Here is a 12,050-nt window from a genome sequence, read left to right as displayed (position 1 = left end):
AGTTTCTAAAATGCATTGTAAGTTAAGATCTACTGAGTTATATGGAACTCTACAAAATTAAAGTGAAATAACTCACGTAATATATAGAGACGGTACACCGTAACGACTGGCGCCGGCGCCGTCCAGAACCAGCAAGGAGCGATGCTTTCCATGCCCAATGTCTAAATAATTTGATTCTAAAACATGTAGAGAAGAGACTGATGAGAGTAACAATTAAAACAATAGATGCGAAAATTAAAAATACGACTTATGAAAACATAAAAATTGGTCGTAATGACTGAGTAGGAAAATGTGTTCGCAACAAGTCTACCGCCGTGCTTTACATAGGTTTTTGACATATATATTTCAGTCGGTACAATAGAGATCAAATTCGATCTATATTTGTATAGAAAATTCACGCACCATTGACTAAACGGTAGCCACAAAAACATTCTAATACTTGAAAACAGTTTCTTAGTCGTATCCTCAACCTAAACGTGAGACCTCAACGGACCCTTGCCGTCCTTTATGTGAACTCCCTTTGATATCTTAAGTGGCGTGTTTATTTTACATAACTAATCAATACACCCCTTGAAAAGAATTACATCTCTTATGAGAGCTTTTAACAGATATATAACTCTTTACGCCAGCTAAGTCGAAATTATGAAATGTACCATGATGTACGATGTCGCAGAGGCCAGTGTCGGAGACGGAGCGGCCGCGCGTCCACGGCCGCGGCTTGCGACGGAAGTACGCCCAGCGCGCCACCGACTTGCGCACGAGACGATTAAATCTATCATGTACAATTTAAATTAAAATGTCTACCGTAATAGTGTGAAAGGGCCTTTATTGACCCGTCCGACGAAAACTTACATTTCTTATGTATCAATCGCTTAAGAAATGTAACTCTTTTCGTCGCGTGAGTCTATTTGTCTGTTTACGTATTCCTGTTTGTTTTTTTAAAGCCTTGTGCAAATCAAAGATAATGTCAACCACCTAATGTGATGATAACACAGATTACGGTTCATATTTAACTTTTGCTTTCTTTTTTCGAATTGACGCTACGCATAGCGTTATTTAACAAATTATGTAGAGAGATTCCTCGTTCACACTTCGATCAACAAATATTAATAATCTCAACTCCTTGCCTATGACAGGATTTTTTGTCAATTAAATCTAGTTCAAAAAGTTCTAATGATTGAACAATCATAATAAACCTAACTGGAACTGGGAGCTATCAACTTATAACTCGGACTGAGTAAACAAAACACGCGTAATCTTGTTCACACAAAAAAATATACAAGGTGATATATATCACGCAACTATATTCATATTATGAACATTAGTCTTTCATTTTATATTTAAAGATATACAAAAACATGACACTTTTCTCTGAAATATTTTGAAAGTAGCAAGTAAAATTTGTAGACATATTGATTAGGGATCAAGATTTAAAAAAAATATGTTGAATATATAAGTATTTTCACATTTGCTGAAGACATAATAACCATACCTTTTTAATGGAGTATCCGAGCTATCAGATGAACTGGAAAAATTTGATGTTTCACTGCAACTAGATGTGAGGTTGTATTTGAAATCACATTTAACTGGACTCTTCATGGTCAAAATCACTAACACTGTTGAAAGATTTCTAACGAGCTTTTAAAAGTAAGATTTTATAAAAAAAACATTTCAGTTAACGACGTATAGAATATACGACTAGAAATATTTTGTCACTCAGATCTATATTTAACTCAATATACGTTAGCATAAGCGCTTGCTCGTTTCGTTCTCGCGGAACTGTTTTTGATAGTAAATTAAATATTACGAGTTTATAAAAGAAGTAGACCTTTCTTAATAAACTGTTACTTTTTATTATATCCTTGAACTATATAAAATCAATATTATACATAAATCTTATACATAAATATATAAGTAAATGTTGATCTCAATATAACTTTCGCATTATATTATTTCTAGTAAGATATAAGTTTTATAAAGTACCTACTTACAAAACGCTGGTCCAATGTTGATGCAAAAAATGTCACTGACTGTATTTTATTTGTAAAACAATATTTTTTATATTTTTCGTATTTGTAATAGAAAGGGCGGCACCAGCCATTTATCTAAGACTAAATTTAGGGGGGGGGGTAGGTCAGTTTTTATTCCAAAGGTTATGCTTATTAGCTAAGTAATAGAAGAAACTTACAAGTAGTTTTACGCCTATTGGAGTTGTTAAATATCTTTGTATTTCGAAGTAATTTATATATTTATTATATGTTTTTTCGATTCTCTATGGGGTAGGGGCAGCTGCCCCATTGCCCCCCTGCCGACCCTCATGCGTAATACAACCTAAAGTAGGCTACACGATCAGTTAAAATTGTGCAGTCGGTCTGTTCAATTACAATTGTGTAGTTAAAACTGAACGTTTGTTGCCGGCTTAAATATAAGCGTAGGTTCACACTGCCAAAGTATTTACACAAAAGCGTATCTCTATCGTTTAAAAACATTTTGTATTCATGTTTACGCAATGTGAATCGAGGTTAAATATTGAACGTAATCAATGCAATATGTTTTGAAATAAAAAACCATTATTTTGAATTATTATATTTATTTTTAAAAACATTTATATTTCCATAAATCTAATCTACATTACATTAAGTAAAGGGATTTTTTTCTTGATTTAAATTAATTTAATTCTCAAGAAAGACTTAATTTAAATATACAAACCGTAAAAATACATTCTTTTAAATGCAAAGAACGTAATAACATGCTTATCTATAGCGTGGATTTTCACTGTCGAAAAACTTGCAAAATATATTGTCATCTTTGTTTATTTCAAAGAGATGGCAACATTTTTTTAAATAAATTTTTCAACCTTGAAAACGCAGAGTTAAACTAAAGGTAATAAGGAATTACACAATTGAGACAGTCACTTAATATATTTATATATTTATAAAACATTTCTTGTTACTTATTTCTTATTTTTATTACTTAAGTATTTACCTTAAGTAATACTGATCATAGACAATGGTAGTCTTGAACTGTTGCCGTTTCAAAAGGTTTTTTTTTTCTTCAATAGAACCACGTTTTCTGCAGTTTAATAATATGGTCGTCTTGGATTATTCTGTAAAATTGATAAATTCAAATAAAATATTGCGCAATGGAACAAATAGTTAAGTTATTGAGCCATATAATTCATCAGACATTTTTTTTAAAAGATGAAATGTATAATCGTTATGATATGACGTTAAATGTATTTTTTTTTATATCATAAAATGTCAAAAGCAACCATAGATAGCAAAGCGACGGCTGCCCATAGACATGCACATTGCTATTGCGTTACCTGCCTTTAATTGATAGATGAGGGGACGCACAGAAAGAGAATATATCCTCTTCCTATGCGTCTCCTCAGTTAAATCCGCTTCCCTTTCCCTAATTTGCTAGTGCTAGTATTTTGCCTAGGCATTGTAAGCTACTAGTTTTTATAATGATTTATTTACGAAATGACTGTTCGAGACACTTTATTATGTTATTAATGACAACCGATGAAGTAAAGTCCCACAAGGATCTTTTGGCAGTTTTTTGACATTGACAGAGACCTACAAGTTGTGAGAGTTGCCAGTACACAAAAATTACCTAACTTCATCTTAAAATCGACCATGTTGCAACTTATAACCTGAGTTCTCGTAGTAATTACTATATAAATTGATACATATTACATACAAACATATTATCAAATTAATTTACAAAAAACTTCATTTTATAACATCATGCGTTATATTTTTATGGAATTTGGAAATTATGTAAATGGCAACATTAAATTGTGCTGCTGCCATTACCTCATTGGTCAAAATATGAAGCCGTCAAGATGACATTGTTAGTTCTTATATTATCCAACTGCTATAAGATCCTTATGCAACTATATCTCAGCTTTGCCTAGCCAGATTTGACTGAATTAATGACAGCCGATGAGCAAGATTACCTAGGCAGATTACAAACAGGCAGTATATATACTCACGAGGGGGTTGGGTCTGAATCTGTAGGCGAGCATCATACGCTTTCTGTAGGCGTCGAACTCATCGTCCTCTGAATTCACAACTTCCGCCGCCGCAGCGCCTAAACCCAAATTGGCTACCGGCTGCGGTGCCCTGATATACAAAAACATACAAAAATCCATTAAAAAAAATAAAAATCAAACTATCTTGTACCTTATGACAATCCTAAAAAAATTACGAACAGAATGACACCTCACACTTGAAACTAAGTCAAGCCGTTTAAGTTAAATGAAGTAACAAACAATTCAAGACATTTGAATTGGCACATCAACAACAAGAGTTCTATTCTACGCGACGTGCCAACTTAATTGCCACAAAAAAAATCAACTAGGCAAAATGCTTTAATAAAGAAAATAATAAATATAAATAAATAGGAATTATACTGACTTGTTAATAGGTTCTACAATACCACCACCTTCAGCGCCTAGACCTTGACCTTCATTCCAGCCCAGTTTCTGCAGCATCTTGAAACCTAAACAGATATATTAAGTCATGGTTTTTAGTAGCAATTATCTTTAGAATATCTTATTTAAAACTAAATAATTTAAAAACTTTACCAATATTATCTTCTTTTAGTTTAAATTCTTTATAATCACTCAAATCTGGCTCCTTGCCGCTCTTGATAGCTGAATACTTCTCCATAAATCTGAAATATAACATATTTATATATAATGAATTTAAAGGAAGAGAGAAAAAGAACCTATATTTTTAATTTGCTAAAACAAATGTGAGACTTTTTTTTATTTGGAAGATGCAACAAAATATATTTATTTAACTAGTAAAAATAAAAAATGTTAAAAAGTAGCTTGTATGTTCTTCCAGACTATATTCTTTTTTTTATCAAAAGGTGACAAACAAGCAAACGGCTACCTAGAGTCGCCGAAATAGCGACCATTGTCCATAGACATCCGCAAATGCACATACATTGTCTATCTTTAATCAACGTAGAAGGGAACGCATAGAAAGAAGAAATAATCTCTTCCTATGCGTCTCCTCCGTTAAATCCAGTTCCCCTACCCTAATTTGCTAGTGCTAGTAATTTGCCTAGGCATTGTAAGCTACTTATTTTTAATTTTATAAAGATTTATTTACAAAACGATTGTTCGAGAGACTATTAGTTGTTAATGACAGCCGAGTAAGTATTAGTTCCTTCCTACGCGTCCCCTCTTACGCCAAATCCACTTCCCCTTCCCATCTTTTCCTAATAAGAAAAAGGTGGGAAGTGAAAGAGGACTAAAATTAAGACTCCGGCACCAAATTCTTAGGGAGATTAAAAATAGATAGCCGTTACTCAGACCTACTGAATTTGTATATAAAATTTCATAAAAACCGATCAAGTTGTTTCTGAGGAATTGGGACACATAAATTTTATATATAAAACTAGCTGTCGCCCGCGACTCCGTCCGCGTGCAGTTAAAAAAAAAATGAAAATTAGATGTTGGCCGATTCTCAGACCTACTGAATATGCTCACAAAATTTCATGAGAATCGGTCAAGCCGTTTCGGAGGAGTACGGGAACGAAAACTGACACGAGAATTTTATATATTAGATTATATTAACTTACTTCCTGAGTTCTTCAGGTGGTAAGAAATCGCCAATGTGATGTTTTCCAGCCGCCTGTTTAGTAAGTTCTGTCGCCCATTTCTCTGTCGCGCACATCTCCTTTGCTCTTAATCTGTAAGTACAAAAAGACATTACTGCAGATGTCGGAGATCAAAATACCCATTTAAAACATAATGACAGAGATAACGTCATCATCAGCTCACTATATGTCGGCTCGGAGCCTACCCCAAGTTAGGGAGTGACTAGGACATAGTCAATCACAGCTCAGTACGGGTTGACTTCACACATATCATTGAATTCTATCTCAGATATGTGCAGCATCACGATGTTTTCCTTCATCGTAAGAACGTCAGGTCACAGAGATACATTTTTTTTTTTTTTTACAAAAATGTTATAGTCTCAGAAACCAACGATAAATTAACACTGAACATGTTTAATAAAAATATGTGCGGTTTTTTATTTTTCTTTTAAAATTAGACTGGAATATAAAAATTAGACGAAGGATTTGAAGACGGAAAGAAGATACGATGATAAAATGTTGAAAATAAGTAAACATAAGTTTTTTTTTAATACGAGCCAAATCTTAGACATATGTACCTATTAATTGAATAAAAAATAGTTATCACCTATGTTCCCAAGTGCCTTCAGATGTATCTTCATCGCTGTCATACTCGTATTTGTGTTTACCCGCCGCAGCTAGACGATCCACTTCTTGTCTCTTTTTTAACATGTCCTTATGAAAAAAAAAAACATATAAAAATACGAGACTATTTAGTCCAGTTAGTTTAGTTTAATACGAAAAATAGTAGTCAAAATCTTTTAACAGACAAAATATACAACTCCACAATTCTTCACTACTTGTTTCCCATAAAATTACATTAGCTAATGAAAAAAAGGCCACTATTTGTTGAATTCGTATGTTTACAATATTTAGTTACTAGCTGTGGCCTACGGCTTCGTCTATTCTAAACAATCGCATTTATAATATTAGTAAGAAGTAAGATTAATTTAAAACAGAGTATATAATCAACATACTTGATACAAGAGGTTAAGTTTAAAGTTATCCTCGCATTTCTTCCAATCATCCACACTAAGGTTGGTGGTGCCATAGTTTGTCATCGCGTACTGCATCAGTGCGGGATTGTTGCGGTGAATGTTGGTCAGCTTCATACCTTCCTCATCAATTTTAGCTAATTTCGCACCTAAAAATTATTATGAAAAATATTAATCATTGTTTGAAGATAAATATTAGAGGCAACTAAAGTGTTAGAAACAATAACCATAGATTCTTTCAATATTATAACCTTATTTCTAGAAAAACAGGAGAGTGAAATGTTTTCAAATTTTTTAATATTTAACCTTCTTACTGCTATTGCGGATTTAAGATAAAGTTGTTAATTTAAAGAAAAAAAGTCCACTAAAAGATTGACTTAACGCTTATAATCTATATTTTAAATCTTTTTTCTTATGAATAAATATAACCCACCTGGCAACATTGGTGGTAGAGGGGGGGCTATACCGGGAGGCTTGATGTCGGCGGGAGGGTCCTCTCCCCAACGGGACTTCCTCTTCCTCTCCCTTCTGCGAGCCTCAGCCTCTTTACTATTCGGATCGCCATCATCTTGTTTTGAATCTCTTTTGTTGCCATTAACAGAAATTAACAATTTCTATTTAATCAATGATTGTAAGACAAAAAACTAAGTATATAAAATTTTTAAGGTTTTCGACAAGTTTTTTTTTTACTTAATTTGGTTAATCATGTAATCAAAATCGAAATTAATTTTTAACTTCCTCTTTCCATGATTTATAATTTTAATTTTTTGACTTACCCATCACATGCTTCTTGTTTAATAGGCTTGCTTTCATCATAACTATCATCATCCTCCAAACAGAACTCAGGTTCATATTTGTCTTCGGGTTTCACTTGGCTCTTGTCATCACCACCCTCCTTACGAAGTTTCATCACCAGCTCACGGAACGCCTTGTACTCATTAGAATTCGTATTATGTAGGAACCTGTAATTATTCCTCATTTAATCTCATTATAAACAGAAAATTAATATTAAGGATGACTTAAATAGGTATTTTAACCTAATAAAAGTTGAACCAGTGTTAGAACACTATTACAAAATTATCTATCATACATTTTTATTTAAAGATTTTTAATCATTTTCAAACAAATGTATTTTTATTTTACTGGAATGGTATTTTTTTTGTTAAAGACAAACACTGGTTTAAGTTTTTATATAATGATATAAATATAAAATGAAATACAGTATCCCTCCGGTATGGACTATAGTGGGTGGTATACGGCATTACCACAAATTTTGGTCTTGTGTATGTATTGCTTTCAGGACATTTTCCCAATGGTCGCCGTTGCTGGCGACCTCAGCTGCGGCGCGCTGCGCGGGCGGCGGGAGCACATCTGCAGAGAGAACTGCACACCACGAGTCAGCAACGGATCCTTCACTCCCGCACATACTCAAACCATTACACTTCTATATACTAAATGTCACACAAGATCCGAGATGCTTAATAACATAGTTTACATAACTTTGATTATAATTTCTTTTAATACATAGATTTAGTTATTTTGATTAATTATTTAAATACTGCTCATAAAGTTAAAAGAAAAGTTATAAATAACTAGCCGCGAGGAATTAAAAAATCTAGTGATAAATATAGCTTAGGTTACCTGGGGATAGTATAACATCCCAACTGTGAAAGAATTTTTCATTGGTCTAGTAGATTCAGAACCAATTCAATGCAAATATATAATCAAATCTTTTCCTATATTTTAGTATAGTGTAGATTCTATTTCGAGCTTTCTACATTTAAAATAACTTGAGTTTAACAAACTAACGAAACATTTCTCTTTCATTTGGATTGTACTCATTTTAAATGCAACATACAAAGTTATTAAGATTGATGTGAATGAAGATTTTTATATTGATATAATAAAAATATAAATGATTAAAAAAATTCAAAGACATAATTACAATAGAATGTGAAAATATAGACTAAAATGATAATCCTAATTTGAACTACATAATATATTAAACATCCCAGAACTAGGTGACTATGCTCTAAAATCCTTTGAAATAGGAAACAAACAAACTGCAAACATTATAAAATATATCATACCTTGTGAGGAATTTGATGTCGCAGAAGTATTATCAGGATCCAATTCCTTAGGTTTCGGTATATGATTCAGTGGCAAAGGCATTGGTGGTGGAATATTCTGAAGTTTTATGGGTTCTGGAGGTGGAATGCTGACTGCATCTAGAGGCTTTGGTTCCGGAATGGTATGTAATGAGTTAGGCGGCATTGAGGTAGGGGGCATAAATGGCATATTTGGAGGGCCGTTAGGTCCAAAAGGTGGTCTGTTGCCAAAGTTGGGTCCATTGGGGCCAAAGGGAGGTGACCCCATAAAAGGCATAGCATTAGATGGCATCATTGAATTAGGCGGTCCATTAGGACCCATCATTCCAGGATTTGGAAAAGGAGGCCCAAAGAATGGCGGCATCGGACCATGGCCACGCATATTAGGACCACACATATTTGGTGGCATGCCACCAGGACCACAAGGGCCTCGAGGTCCATTCGGACCCATAAAATTTGGTGGCATTGGACAATTTGGGGGCCCACCGAAAAATGGTGGCATAGGAGGCATGTTAGGTCCACCAGGCCCATTCATATGTCTAGGCCCATGACCCATATTTTGTCTGGGACCAGATGACATATTTGGTCCCATGTTCATTGGGCCTGGACCATGTGGTCCCATTGGACGCATTGGTCCTGGTCCCATAGAATCCATATTGGGACCCATTGGACCTGAACTCATGGGACCGAGTCCCATAGGTCTCGGCCCCATTGGACCAGGGCCCATATGTCTCGGACCCATGTGTGTGGGTCCCATGGGTCCTTGCCCCATAGGCCCTAGACCAATTGGACCTTGTCCCATCATTCCAGGGCCAGCTGGACCACTCGCAGAGTCTTGTGGAGATGCCTTTTTGTCATCAATATGTGTTTCGGATTCAGTATCAGAACCACCATAAGAATTCCACTGTTTAAGGGAATTAGATGAATGACTCTCCTGTGATCTAACAGAAATATTCATTAACGGAGGGATTTGCTTCTCATTCATTTTTTTTCTATCTTCTACAACTGGAGTTGTAGGACTATTTCTGCCTCTGTTATTCCACCTTCTTTGTGTCTCCCTGTAAAAAATTGTGTATTTTATGTAATGTAGTAGGTAAACATAAATAAATTAGAGTGTAAGTAACACATTGTTTTGTCAATTTTCTTGAGTGAAATTATACATTTCAAGCAAACGACTGTTTTTAATTCGTACACAACTTTAGCGAAGAGGATGGGATATGTACCCACATATAGCACAAAGTATTTAGTAAAAATATTAAAGTAACTTGCAATTATTGTTTTTTGTTAAATAATAATACCTTGATCTTTCATTTGACACATTTTCATCTGAATCTTCATTATAGTCATCTCTACTGTCTTCATCATCATTATCATCTTTAACTTGTGTTGCCTCTGCTTTAACTTTCGTTTCAATCTTTTTTGATTTCTTTTCCTCTTCCACCTTTTCCTGTTCTATTCTTTCCTTTTCTTGTTTTTGTTTTTCTAGTAAAGCTTTATATTGACTCATAAAAGAGCCATCATTGGAAAATATGTTCCCTGATTTCTCATCTTGATTATTAGAGCTGAAACATTTATGATATTGTTCATTTTTGCGGTATTGTAGAATGCGCTACTTTGATTTTTTAAGATGCACAAAAATTAAACAATAATAGACAACATTTCATTTGAGTAAATGGTAAACTTTCATATAGCGAATTTTTCATAGTGTCATAAAATTGTTTTTAATTACTAAACTTACTTGTTCAATTTTACTTGTGCAGCAAGTGCAGCGGCTTGCTTCTGAGCCTCCGCCTTAGCCTGAATCTCCATCTTCTTTCTTTCAATAATTTGTTCCTGTTTGGACATCTGTGCCCATCTTGTGCTAAGAGCGGATTTATTTTTGGTGTCTTTATAGTTCGACATTTTAAACAGAATTCAGTCGAATTCATATAATTTATACCATCAATATTATCACAAATTTCACCTAGATAGTAACTTAAATGAACTAAATCCTAATTTAAAATTTTAATTTCTGGATAGATTTTTCTCTTGATTTTCTTCTTAGCCTCGGCTTTTTGAAGAATAAAGAGTAGTAAAAACAAAGAGTAAATAAAAATTGAATATTTAGGTTTCAAAGAGTGTGAAAATCATAGACAAAAATCCCCGCATTTTAGCGAAATAAGGCTACTGGCAACATCCAATTTGGAATTCGATGGCGGCACGTCATATTTCAATTTCATTGCGAAATTAAATTAAAATTACTACGAAGTAGTTACATACTCTTTGTTTCATTGTTCAATTTTTTTTATGCAGAAGTATAATTTTGTAGGAATAACATAAAAATGCGTCCAGTACTTTTTAACAGCCGAAGCTCATCGTACGAGCTTGTTCAACTCGCAACTCAATTAGAGTAATCGCAACTTCGACGATACAAGTTTGGGAGTTGAATTAAAAAACAAATGTCATTTGCATATTATTCTTTTTATATATTTTTTTTCATCAGTTTAAATGGAAAATACAATTTTATTTATTTATATTGTTGTCATTTATTTATTGTAAACAAATATATTATAAAAGATTTACATATCTACTATCAAAACAAAATATTCACAAATGGCAGACTAACTAAACAATTAACTCAGCTGTTTTTTCAAGCATGCTAACAATTGCATCGTTTTGAGCTAAACAAGAAGAAAGTTTGGCACTGATCCTACAATCCAAATTAAAAAGATATAAATGCACATTGTAGCAACGCATCTGACGTTTTAGACAAGTTAGTCTGTATTTTTGTTTCAGGATAGGTACCTTTTACAACGATACTCTTCACAACCTCTCTTCAGCTCATGCTGTTTGCTTAGTGCAATACTGTTTTAGAAAATTTACATCAGTAGTTATTTAGGCTCCACTGGATCCTCATCTTAACACAAAACGGGCAACGAACAAATACTTTAATATATAGATACACCCTTACATTTCTTTATTTGTAAACCCAAAACAATTTACATATTACAAATTATATTCAATTCTCTAATAAAACATTAATGAAAACAATGATGTTAAAATATATACACAATGTGTATTTTATGCTAAGTAAAACATAACTAACTAATTCTTGCAATTATTCACGAAGACATGCTACGGTAAAATATTTTCCGTACAATATCTGAATAAAATTACAATGAACGTTTATCAGTATTGCAATAGTTTTATTGACAAACTAAACAAATTTGCTTCTGTAAAGGTGCTAGATGTATATATTAAAACATTTGACAACGCCAAAGAGAGCCTACTTTCAAAATATTGCGTGTGG

At 33.4% G+C, this 12,050-nt stretch overlaps 2 protein-coding genes across 2 annotated transcripts in view; both read right to left on the bottom strand.

Moving 5' to 3' along the window:
• The window catches only part of LOC106716357, a 38,415-nt gene extending 36,787 nt beyond the window's left edge, over window positions 1-1,628 (bottom strand). Inside the window, exons 1-3 of the mRNA XM_045682998.1 lie at window positions 1,493-1,628; window positions 625-772; window positions 494-554 (exon numbers count right to left, since the gene is read on the bottom strand). Of these exons, the coding sequence (XP_045538954.1) occupies window positions 494-554; window positions 625-772; window positions 1,493-1,599 (316 nt within the window). The 5' untranslated portion in view covers window positions 1,600-1,628. The remainder of the gene's footprint in view (window positions 1-493; window positions 555-624; window positions 773-1,492) is intronic.
• A 1,425-nt stretch (window positions 1,629-3,053) lies between these two features.
• LOC106716384 (stress response protein NST1-like) lies at window positions 3,054-10,805 on the bottom strand. Its single transcript, XM_045682779.1, has 13 exons — window positions 10,500-10,805; window positions 10,060-10,323; window positions 8,744-9,819; window positions 7,919-8,036; window positions 7,430-7,615; window positions 7,087-7,235; window positions 6,636-6,802; window positions 6,227-6,333; window positions 5,602-5,712; window positions 4,595-4,683; window positions 4,425-4,509; window positions 4,001-4,130; window positions 3,054-3,106 (listed from the first exon to the last, which is right to left on the bottom strand). The coding sequence occupies exons 1-13, from the start codon at window positions 10,661-10,663 to the stop codon at window positions 3,080-3,082; spliced, it is 2,673 nt and encodes an 890-aa protein (XP_045538735.1). The 5' UTR covers window positions 10,664-10,805; the 3' UTR covers window positions 3,054-3,079.
• Between the last annotated feature and the right edge of the window lie 1,245 nt (window positions 10,806-12,050).

This window comes from Papilio machaon, chromosome 20, assembly GCF_912999745.1.
Source record: "Papilio machaon chromosome 20, ilPapMach1.1, whole genome shotgun sequence".
In the NCBI taxonomy this organism is placed as follows: Eukaryota; Metazoa; Arthropoda; class Insecta; order Lepidoptera; family Papilionidae; genus Papilio; species Papilio machaon.
This window is presented reverse-complemented; position numbering and strand designations above follow the sequence as displayed.